General features: G+C 37.6%; 1 protein-coding gene across 2 annotated transcripts; it reads left to right on the top strand.

Moving 5' to 3' along the window:
• Window positions 1-7,208: 7,208 nt before the first annotated feature.
• On the top strand, window positions 7,209-10,459 carry LOC146523009 (galactose-specific lectin nattectin-like). Of its 2 annotated transcripts, none has more exons than XM_085142855.1 (6): window positions 7,209-7,281; window positions 7,430-7,480; window positions 8,352-8,458; window positions 8,598-8,732; window positions 8,867-8,978; window positions 9,334-10,459. In XM_085142855.1, exons 1-6 carry the CDS (start codon window positions 7,221-7,223, stop codon window positions 9,399-9,401), a joined length of 534 nt encoding a protein of 177 aa, XP_084998981.1. In that variant the 5' UTR covers window positions 7,209-7,220; the 3' UTR covers window positions 9,402-10,459. The 2 variants fall into 2 exon arrangements, with proteins under 2 accessions (XP_084998981.1, XP_084998973.1); XM_085142847.1 differs by having other exon boundaries at window positions 8,349-8,458.
• The last annotated feature ends 1,338 nt before the right edge of the window (window positions 10,460-11,797 follow it).

Here is an 11,797-nt window from a genome sequence, read left to right as displayed (position 1 = left end):
CTCTCCCCGGGGTTAACGGCCCGTTTGCCTGGGTTACTGAATAAATGGACAAACTGAGATAAAAACGTATGGTTCTTGAGAACACATGGAAATTTTACAATATTTTGATAAAAGAAAATAAATAAATAAATAAAACTGAACGTATTCACACTTTTACATTTTTTGATCATCAAGAACAGTTTTGGCATCTAGTCTGTTTTGTCTGTCTTTTTTTTTCTTTTTCTTTGTTTTAACTGTTATTTTGTCGAGTTCTCATGTGATTTATTCTATGAATTCTAGTTTTGATCCCTTGCCCCTCATGTTTCTCTGTGCCCCCTCTGTTCTGCGTAAAGTCTGTGTTTCTTTGTCTGTGTCCTCGCATGTTTTGAGTTTCCTGTGTTTTTTGTCCCTCTGTATTGTGAATTATGTTCTCATGGTATGTGAGTGAAGTTGCCCCCCCCACCTTCTTCAAATCCAACAAAAGTGGTATCAAACGTTTGTGCTAAATTTGTGCTGGTTTGTGCTGCAAAAAATTTCATTTGTGCTGCTATCATTTTAAAGATATTAATAAAAAATTCTAGAGGTCATCAAAGGTCAACCAGCCCACCCACATTACCCAAATCAAAGAAAAATTATGTCAAACGTTTGTGCTACATTTTTGCTGGTTTGTGCTGCAAAAAAAATTGTTTGTGCTGCTAACATTTTAAAATTTTTAATAAAATAATGTCTTGATGCGTGCTTAATCATCCAGGTAAGTAAATCCCAAAAGGTTGATTCTGTTCATCTGGACATTTTCAGTTGGAGAAACGTTTTGTCACTCATCCAAGTGACTTCTTCAGTCTCAGCTGACTGCAGGTTTCCCCAATCTTATAAACAGTACATTTGCACAGCGAAGGAAACTAGCACCACTGAATGAACAATGGGCTGGGGGGTTGGTTCCGTGATTGTTAGTATGCAAATTCTTATGACCATTGATCAACGACTACTAATCAAAGACACAGATTCTTGAATGGCCATGAGTACCATTCACAAAGAGTTGGGGAATGGCTGCACCCAGATGTACCCTTGGGCCCCCCTTCTCGATGCAGAGATGGTCAGCATCCTGACAGCCTGATGGACGAAGCTGTCTCTCAGTCTGCGGGTTCTGGCCCGGAGGCTCTTCAGTATCCTTCCTGATGGCAGCAAACTGAAGAAACTGTTGAAGGGATGAGTGGAGTCACCTGTAATGGAGAGGACCTTCCGGATGAGGCAGGCACAGTAGATCTCCTGGGGAGGGAGGCAAGAGAGGTCCCCACAATCCTCTCCGTTGCTCTCACTACCCGTTGTCATTTTTTTCCTGCAGGACCAAGTGCAGGAGTCACACCACACAGTGATGCAGTTGGTGAGGATACTCTCAATGGTGCCTCTGTAGAAGGTGCTCATAATGGGGGTTGAATCTCCTGCGCTTCTCAGTTTGCAGAGGAAGTAGAGTCGCTGTTGGTCTTCTCCACATTCAGGGACAGGTTGTTGTAGCTGCACCACTCTGCCAGATGGTTAACTTCACCCCTGTAGTAGATCTCATCATTGTTGCAAATTGTTGCATCTGTTGCAGTTTTAACACATTTCTGCGACACTGCTGTGATTCTTTATCCATTTTACCTGCTGCTTTTTTTGAATTATGCTTGTCATTTGCCTGTGACGCATGCCTGGACCAATTTCTCGGCTCTTTATTTTAAATTAGGACATCCCAGAACTATAAAGTGATCTGAACTAGATCTTTGGATATTATGGGGATATTATGGGGATTACACCTACTGTCACTAGCATGCCTGTATGCTTCTCCTTTCATTTTGAAGAAGACAACATGTTGCAGACTTGCCCTTTACTGTGCCCATTTTTTTTTTTACCTTTATCATATATATTGTTTAGGTGATGTCTGTTATTTTCAAAATTACTTTCTAGACTGGGATGGCAATGTGACAGTGAATGGGTGTCTCTTTTCCCTGTGAACTGCGATATATTCTGAGCCTCGACAGAAAAAAATGGATCAGTTTGTTTATAGATTATTGATGCAAAGATACTATAAAGTACATAGTCAAGGTGGATTCACACTGAACGTGCCATTAATTCATTCATTTATTCACAAAGACTCTGAGATTTAATGCTTTTGTTTAAGCAATAACCCACCAAGGGATTTTTATTACATTTGCCTAAGTGGAGTGTAACACAAGGTGTCAGGAGAGAAAACCATTGACTAAGCCTCCAGATAAATTAGCTGTGCAGTCAAAGGAATTTATTTTAATACATCAAAGAAGTCCCACTGAAATCTATCTAAACATCAACGTATTGCAGGTTAATTAGCACTGTTTAAAGTTGCCTGAGAAGTAAGACACCAGTTGTGTTATATCATCTGCTCCATTTTGTAGTAATAGTGCTAAGAAATTACAAAACACACGTGTATATCCAACCAGACCTAAAAAACAGGTTCCTTGCAAGGATTTTTTTTTTTTTAAATCAAGCAGATATTGCTCTTGAGCAACACACCACCACAGCATTAAAACACAGTAACTGTAATCTCCAAAAGTTGATCCTGTTCATCTAGACATAGCATTTTCACTCAAAAAGCTATATCAGTGGATGAAGACTTGGGAAACAACATATATGCACTGATCTTAGAGCTGTGCACAACTTACTGTATGGAAGGTTGAAACTGCTGGCTGATAATGAAAATAAATAAAATAAGACACTCTGCAAAGGGTCTGCTACCAACTCTAAGATAATTTTCTCTAAATTATTTGACTAATAACACACATTTGTGATTTGCCTAATAGTTAGAATTTCATAACTGGCTGATTGTATTCTGCCTCGGTGGATGGGAGTGAATATATATTACTGTGTGAACATTGTTTAATTATAACTGACAATGGTCACTGTAATTCAATAAAAATAATGCTAAATGAAACGTTGTCCAATTTGTCAGAATATATATATATATATATATATATATATCTTTCTCCTCTTAGGCACCTGTCATTGATTCAGATGTGCACAACTTTCTAAATTAGCTGTTCGATACATGTAAAAAAATAATCTTGAAGTTTGGTGTGTAAGGTATATATATATATATGTATATATATCTTATACACCAATATATATCAATATTATTGATATTTTCATGTCATTCTTATTTTACCTGAAAAAAATACATTGCATACTCCCAAAAAGTTGATTCTGTTCATCTGGACGTAGTGTTTTCAGTGGGATAAACGTTTCGTCACTCATCCAAGTGACTTCTTCAGTCTTAGTTGACTGCAGGTTTCACCAATCTTATAAACAGTACATTTGCATAATGACTGAATCTAGCGCCACTTAAGGAACAATGGTCTGGGAGTTCCTTCATCATGATTATGCAAATTCTTATGACCACTGATTAACAACCACTGACCAAAACCCACTGATCAAAGGCCATGAGTACCATTCACAGAGAGTTAGGGAATGGCTGCAATCACAGCATTGTAAGATGGCGAAAGATGTACCCTTAGTCCCCCCTTCTCGATTCGGAGATGGTCTTTCCCTTTTCACGTAAATGGCCTCCTTGACTCCGCGCTCAAACCAGTATTCCTCTCTGTCCAGGATGTGTGCATCCTCATCATTGAAAGAGTGTCCACTGGCCTGTAGGTGTAAATAGACTGCAGAGTCCTGGCCTGACGAGTTAGCTCTTCTGTGTTGTGCCATCTGCTTCGCCAGAGGTTGTTTGGTTTCCCCGATGTATAAACCCTGGCAATCCTCCTGGCACTTAACAGCGTACACTATGTTACTCTGTTTGTGTCGGGGGACCCGATCCTTGGGTGGACCAATTTTTGGCGCAGCATGTTTTGGGGACATTGCAAACATTGCATACTGTGGATCTTGGTCTTTAGAAAGACTAGCTGGTAACACCAGAAATGCTAACCTTGGCAACATCAGCACCTAGTAAAATGCTTGAGAAATAATCACACCGTCAAAGCTCAAAAGGATACTTAAATGAAATGCAAACTGTTTAGTAAGATTGTTGTATAATACAAGAATGAAAGGCCATCAGATGCTTCTCATTTGCTTTTTATATTTGTAGTTTGCTGTTTAAGTTTTTGTGTTGGGTCTTGCTTAGACAGCATTTGCTCTTTATCAAAGGTGCATATGCTTTTCTCTGTTTCTTTCTGTTGTTGACATGGTATACTTCAGCTACTGTGAAAGATGAGTGTAGTGTTTTTTTAGGCTTTGACTGATACTACTTTATGTTAACTAACTGGTGAGAAATCTGTCAACTTGGTGAAAAACAATGCAACTAAAAGTCAAACACACTCTAATGGACTCACTTTAGTGTCGCCCCTGGCTGCAGCAATGAGCTTTATGGTAGAAAACCCCCAAAACAAAACAAGGATATACAGTCCACTTTCACTTTACAATGCAAGTGGTTCATTACTGTGTAGCTGAACTGAAAAAAAAAATCCGCCGTTACATTGTTGTTAATGATAAATTAAAGCAACAAAACAATCTGAAGAGCCGGTTGGGAGAGCCGGTTGGGAGCCAAAAGAGTTTTAGTGAGCCGAGCCGAAAGAGCCGGTTCTCTAAAAAGAGCCGGAAATCCCATCACTAGTGGTTATCCCAAAGAATCTGGAAAAAGCAGTCTAGGCACTTCTGTTGTATAAGGAGTAATAAATATTTGCAGAGAGTAGTGTGTCATGGCACACTACTTTCTGCAAATTACCTGGTTGAATAACTTTATTATTGGTACTGATATTGACAATACTGGCCCTATACAATATTTACTTGTTATTGGATCGATGGTTACAATTTTAGTGTGGCACAGCACTACTGTGAAGTGTGAATGTTTTTGCTGAAATGGTCAGGCAAGCGCTAGAAAATATATTTTCCTAACAACGTTAAATGACAAAATAAAGGTGTTCAAATAGCACCAATTAACACACAACTTCAGGTTTTTTATTTTTATGTGATAATTCTTCATAATTAAACAATCGGGTCTTTAAGTGATGACGTGATGAATCCTGCTTCCAGGCCCAAAGTACTCTGCATTTAATAAGGCTGTTGTGTTTTTAACATGTTTTAATGCTTTGTATCTTGTTCTATTTAATCCCAACAAGCCCGTAAAAACAGTCAGGGATTACTGTCGGCTTGTCTTGGTTTTTATTACTGCTTATCATTTTAAGCTCAGTTTTTAAAACCTTACGATGTTACTACAGTCCAGCCCACACAGCTTCCATTTTTGTAAAAAAAAAATCGAGCATCAAGTATCAAGATACTAAGATACAACTTAACCTGAAAAAAACTCCCATTTTTTTTATTTTCTTTACACAATAAATGTTTTACAGAAAGGTTCAGTTTTTTGATTCCATGATAAATTATACATCATAGATTAACTGAGCAAATTTAATATACCTAAGGGCAAGTTATAAATAAGCTTCCATTTTGTCTGCTCTGCACACTTTCCATTCTTGCAACAATGTATCATAATGAAGATGCTTTAGGACAGTTAAAAATAGGTAATGGTACAGTTTTTGCTGTTTATCTTAATTGTTCAGAAGAAAAATGTCGTTTCCCTGAAATTATTCTATGACTACGAAGCCCTGCAAGGGACATGGGAGAAAAAAAAATTAAGATGAACTTTTGCGAGATCTCTCTCACGATGTGCCGGGAGAGCGGTGTTCCCCTCGGCTGTAGTAGGTCTCAACCTCCCGTTAGCTTCGACGTGGTGGGTGTCAGACGTCTCCAAAAACGTCGGAGCACGTTTGCAAATATGTGATGTCTTGTAAACCGAGCAGATATTTGACATTTACACAGCTACATTCACACCTCAAAATATCTTAAAAGTTTATTTTGTGACCCAGAAAGAGTAATATTACAACTAAGTAGCTGTGCCATTGTTGGAATTCCTATTTTGCGAGATCCCACAAAACTTTTGCGAGATCCCGAGTTGGTTTCACCAGATCTCGCAAAAGTTCATCTTAATTTTTTTTTCTCTCATATCCCTTGCGGGGCTCCGTATATGACACATTGTATTCGATGTGCCTCTGAAACACTAGACTCATACAATAACAATTGTTACTGTGGGATCAACGGACACTGACTCTGTGATGATGAGTTTGGTGTCAGGACAGGTCTGCTCCTCATCACACAAACAGCTGTTCCCAGCGACCTAATGAGATGGAACAGGGGAGTCATGATTAGTTAATGACTGGCAGCTGTGCCAGCCAGACGTTTCTGGTACTGCCCCTGCACTGCAAAAACTCAAAATCTTGCCAAGCATATTTGTCTTATTTTTAGTCCTCTGCTAAAAAGATTTTTTTTAAATTTTATACAACTCCCTAACAGTAAAATCGGTCATACTTCAGTGACTTAAACTTAAATCTTTTTATTAAATTATGAGATTTTCTTCAAATTTTCTGATCAATGAAAAGTGACTTTAAACATACCATGACCGAACCTTGTTTCAAAACAACACTGCGTTTTTTGTTTTTACATTGAAAATCTACTAAAATAAAATTGTAAGGGAACATAATGTCTTTTTGTTTGAACAACTCCCTTCCTGAGTCACCTGACGGTTTGCCTGAATTGCTTTGAGGCAAACTGAAAATCTTTTTATTTGGCCTCACCCAAAGCCTTTCACACCTGAGTTTTTACTTTAGCTACCACCTGAGCCACATTCCAGCTGGCCTGCCGATACTTGTCAGCTATTTCTGAAGTCCCACAGGCTAACCAAGTCGAAAGGACTCCTTCATCAGCTTTACCTTTGGTGTCCACCACCTGGTATGGGGATTAACACCATAACAGGAACCAACTACTTTGCAGTTGCAGTTCTTTGCAGCAGCCTCAGTAATGAGGTGTAGGACATATTCCATTTGGACTCAATGTCTCCAGCCTCCTTAAAAAAAGTTAACATAAAATCAAATTAGAGTTGAGGAAATTATTTTATTATTATTATTATTTTTTGTGTGTGTGAAAGAAAGAAATGCAATAGATGTCTGGCTGGCATGAGGCCAAAGTACATGTATTTTTTTCCACTGTTTGTTCCTGGTCTCAAAATTGTTTAAATATAAGAATGCAAACACTGGTCTTAAAACCGTTCAACACCTCCACACTGGAAGGCTGAACGTACCAGTGGGTACTGAAAATGAGTCTGCTAAAAGCTTCAAGATTGTCTTCTATCCTTTATTTTATTGACTGTACTTTGGGTGTTTTGTTTTCTACAGATCCTAAACATCACAATGAAGCTGCTGACTGTGTTTTCAGTTCTTTATGCATTCGTGAATATAACCATGACTGCTAGTAAGTATAAAAGTACAATACATATTATGAATGTGCTTAATTAACCATACAATTAAATACTACAGTATGCACCATGTATGAATATAATCAATAAAAGCTTACGATCAAAGTTAACTTATTGTTTTGTTTTTGTTTTACATTTGTTCAGCTCTTCCAGGTAAAGAGGTGAGCAACAAGACAGAGGGATTCATTCCATCAGGTCTGTGGATATTTTCCAGACTTTTAGCAAAACATCTTTGTTTTTGCTCTCCTTCATGATGGGCAGCTAAATTAATAGTACAAAGGGTGCACTTTAAAGGTCAATATTTATATATATATATATATATATATATATATATATATATATATATATATATATATTTGGGGTGCAACGATACACAAAATTCACGGTTCGGTTCGATATTTTTTCGATACAAAAAAATGTTCATGCTTTTTTTAATTTGTAATTTATTAAAATATAAATATATATTTTAACTCAAACGTACAGTTTTTAAATTTAATGTTGCTGAAACAACAAAGGGATAAAATAATAAATCTATCTGATCGAGAAATCACTCATCTTTGGAAAAGAGAGTTTATTACAGAGAAATGGCTCTTTCCAAAATAAAAGCTATACTATACGCTTCTTCTGGGGTATATTCTCAGCAGCATATTAAACATATCAGGTCCCCATAAGGAGAATCATGTGCTAAATGACTCGGGTAAAGTTTGTAGCATGCATGCTTGTTGTTTTTGTCTGCTTCCACTTGTCTTTGCACTAGGATGATGTCGGAGTAAATGTGCAGTCATATTCATTTTGTTCCCACTAGTGCTGTCAGCGTTAATCTGAAATGACGTTAACGCCACAACACGGCAAATCTCAGTTAACGAGCTACCGCGGATATATATATATATATATATATATATATATATATATATATATATATATATATATATATGCACACATACACACACACACAAAACATGTCAGTAGTGTGGGGGACAAGGTGAGTCATCATTTTATGAATGAATAATTACTCAATAAATGTCCAGGAAAGTGCTACTAAGTGTTCTTTACATGTTTTCAGCAGAACATCATGTTGTGAAGAGAGCCACATCTTGTCCAGTGGGTTGGACCAAGTACAACAGCCGATGCTTTCGTTACGTTGCCCATCCCATGACTTGGGCTTTGGCTCAGGTGAAAACAGTGATTAGGACTTGTGATAATTTATTTAAATCATGATTTAAATATTTTGATCCTGTGTAAGTCTAGCTTTTTAAAACCCTAAGTCATTTGTTTATCTGGAAATTCTGTTGTCATTCCATCTCCACTATAGAAAGTATGTGAATACGGGAATGCTCACCTTGCATCTGTACACAGCCTTGAGGAGTACCGGATGATTCAAAGACTGATATTTGATGCCACTTATCAGAGTGGACTCACATGGATTGGAGGCTCAGATGCGCAACAGGTATACTACTCATGCAAGTTCTGACAGTTAAAAAAACATTAATAAACCATTGATAATTTTATTTTGTTTGTATTGTCTCTAAATTTGCAGGTGTAGTTTGTTTTTAAATGTACTATTATCCCCTCTGCTATTAGAATGGCTATTGGTTCTGGATTGATGGAACACATTTCAGCTATACCAAGTGGTGTTCTGGAGAGCCTAACAACTTGTGGTTAGTTGAGCACTGCATAGTGATGAATTATTCAGGTAAAGCACAAACAAAAAAACAAAAAAAATCCCGAAAGGCGGGTGGTGGGTGGGGTGGGGACAAGAGAATTGTAATAATGAATCTGTAGTAATGAATGCTTATAATAATAATAATAATAATGCTATAAACATATTTTTGTTTTGTTTTGTTTTGACAAAGACATCCACATTTGTTATATATTAAGTTTATGTTATATATTAATAGTATATTTTGTTTGATTTGGAACATACAATATATGTATGGATTGTTCTAGATTTGGAGTCAGCACTGTCAGTTAATAATGACAGGTCCTAGAAATTTATGTAAGAATATGATTTTGGATTCAGTTGATAATGATTTTTTTTGTACTTACAGGAAACAAGTGTATGAATGATATGAGCTGTCACAAGCACCTGCCATCTGTCTGTGTCAAGAAAATCTGATGATTCCTGGGCTTACATGAAGGCATGGTACACCTAACAAAAAAGGAAATAATCTCATACGAGATAGAATCCAATCTTTTTATATATTTACATATATTTTTCTTTTGCAGTAACACAAGATATAAAATTAAACAAGAATTAACAATCACAAATAAGAGTTTGATTTTTTTCTTAAATACGAGTGAAGTGAAAGTGTAGTGAAAAAATACTATTAGCAGGCTCCCAGAATTGAATTCAAAATCCTGCTCCTCACATACAAGGTCTTAAATAATTAGGCCCCATCTTATCTTAACCCTTGTATGGTGTTTTCAGGTTTTTTCAAAAGAAAAATTAAACAATTAATTATTTTTTCAACCTGAAATTCATTGGCTTTGGCTTATTTTCTGTGAAGAACATAAATCCAAACAAATTTTCAATGACCTCATACTGTACCTCCCCCCACGCATTTACATTACATACAAGGTGTTCGGGTCCACTGGACCCAGGTCTAATAAAAGTGTTGAAAGTGTAGGTCCTGTGTTCCCATACTCTGTCTTCCTCCTTTCTGGTGCTGCTGATAGTGTTTTCTTCCCCTCCCGCTCCGCACAAAGTTGCAACATTGTTGAAAATTCAACTATCAACACCATCTGCTCTTACATTCCCACACATTTTACCCTCTTTCTTGAGGGATCCAAATTTTATTTTCTCATACCCTGTCCCACCTGCAAATTAGGGGCATAATACTATAAATAAGACTTTGCCAGTGTGGTTCTTTATCACAACTGATCAAGATGGCAAAAGATTATCTGCTGCGAGGGCCATCCAATTGATTTTGGAAGAGAGAGGCGCTTCGGATGATGATATTGACAAAGAGGTTTCAGAATATTTCACATTTCTGAAAATTCAGAGTCTGACAGTGACTTTGAAGAAGAGGATGAGGTTGAGCACCATTTAGTAACAAAACGAAGACGAGTACCCCATCTGCAGCCAGCTCCAGGACCAGAACAAGCCCACCAGACAGCAAGTGAAGAAATATGGATGTCAATAACTGGTGAAATTGAATGGTCTTCTTGCCCAAGAAATGACCATATCACCCTATTAGAGCACTTCGCTCTCGCTCTGCAGGCCTACTTGTTGTTCCTAGAGTATTTAAAAGTAGAATGGGAGGCAGAGCCTTCAGTTTTCAGGCCCCTCTTCTGTGGAACCAGCTTCCAGTTTGGATTCAGGAGACAGACACTATCTCTACTTTTAAGATTAGGCTTAAAACGTTCCTTTTTGCTAAAGCATATAGTTAGGGCTGGACCAGGTGACCCTGAATCCTCCCTTAGTTATGCTGCAATAGATGTAGGCTGCCGGGGGATTCCCATGATGCATTGAGTTTTTCCTTTCCAGTCACCTTTCTCACTCACTATGTGTTAACAGACCTCTCTGCATTGAATCATATCTGTTATTAACCTCTGTCTCTCTTCCACAGCATGTCTTTATCCTGTTTTCCTTCTCTCACTCCAACTGGTCGCAGCAGATGGCCGCCCCTCCCAGAGCCTGGTTCTGCTGGAGGTTTCTTCCTGTTAAAAGGGAGTTTTTCCTTCCCACTGTCGCCAAAGTGCTTGCTCATAGGGGGTCATATGATTGTTGGGTTTTTCTCTGTATCTATTATTGTACGATCTACTGTACAATATAAAGCACCTTGAGGCGACTGTTGTTGTGATTTGGAATAAAATTGAATTGACATTGAAATGAAATTGTTGTTAGAAAATTTAATTTCACGAAGTGGGACACAGAGTAGCAAACTATTTATTTAGCTGCAAGCAAGAAGGAGGAGGAAGCTGAAAATGTAACTAAATTGGACTGAAAACATCACCCCAGGGTGGAGTTACAACCCAGGAAATATTACAATATCCAGTCCAAAAGTTTTACAAAGACACACAAACTTGTTATTTACAAGGTAGAGATGCAGCAAGTCAGTTTCAACAAATTTATTAAACAAAATAAGGGAAAATAATTTTGAGGTGCAGCAAAGAAATCAGATAATGAAGTGTCAGGAGTGAGAATAACCCCAGACCTGGAATTAAAACACTTTATTACCAGACATTGCATAAAACGAGAAGAGTTACTGCCACTGTGTTGCTCTACTTAAAATAGCAGATCAACAGTGAACCTACAGAGAGCAGTGCCCAAGGGGTGCTACCAGTTACTCATCCATGATATCACATTGCAACTGAAATTGTGTACTTGTACATGATTATAAGTTTGTCCTGGACAACAGGATAGCAGAGGAGCCACACCAAGACAGATAACAGGGACAGAGAAAGAGAGAAACATTCCATCAACTTACTCTAGAAAGTGTTGCATAACTTTGTGTCCTCTAGTAATAAAAATATAATAATTTGTTTGGCCACTATTGCTTTTGTTGTTTT

This window comes from Neolamprologus multifasciatus, chromosome 3 (assembly GCF_963576455.1).
Source record: "Neolamprologus multifasciatus chromosome 3, fNeoMul1.2, whole genome shotgun sequence".
NCBI classification, from domain to species: Eukaryota; Metazoa; Chordata; class Actinopteri; order Cichliformes; family Cichlidae; genus Neolamprologus; species Neolamprologus multifasciatus.
Note: the sequence above shows the minus strand (reverse complement) of the source record. Positions and strands in the feature narration are given on the sequence as shown.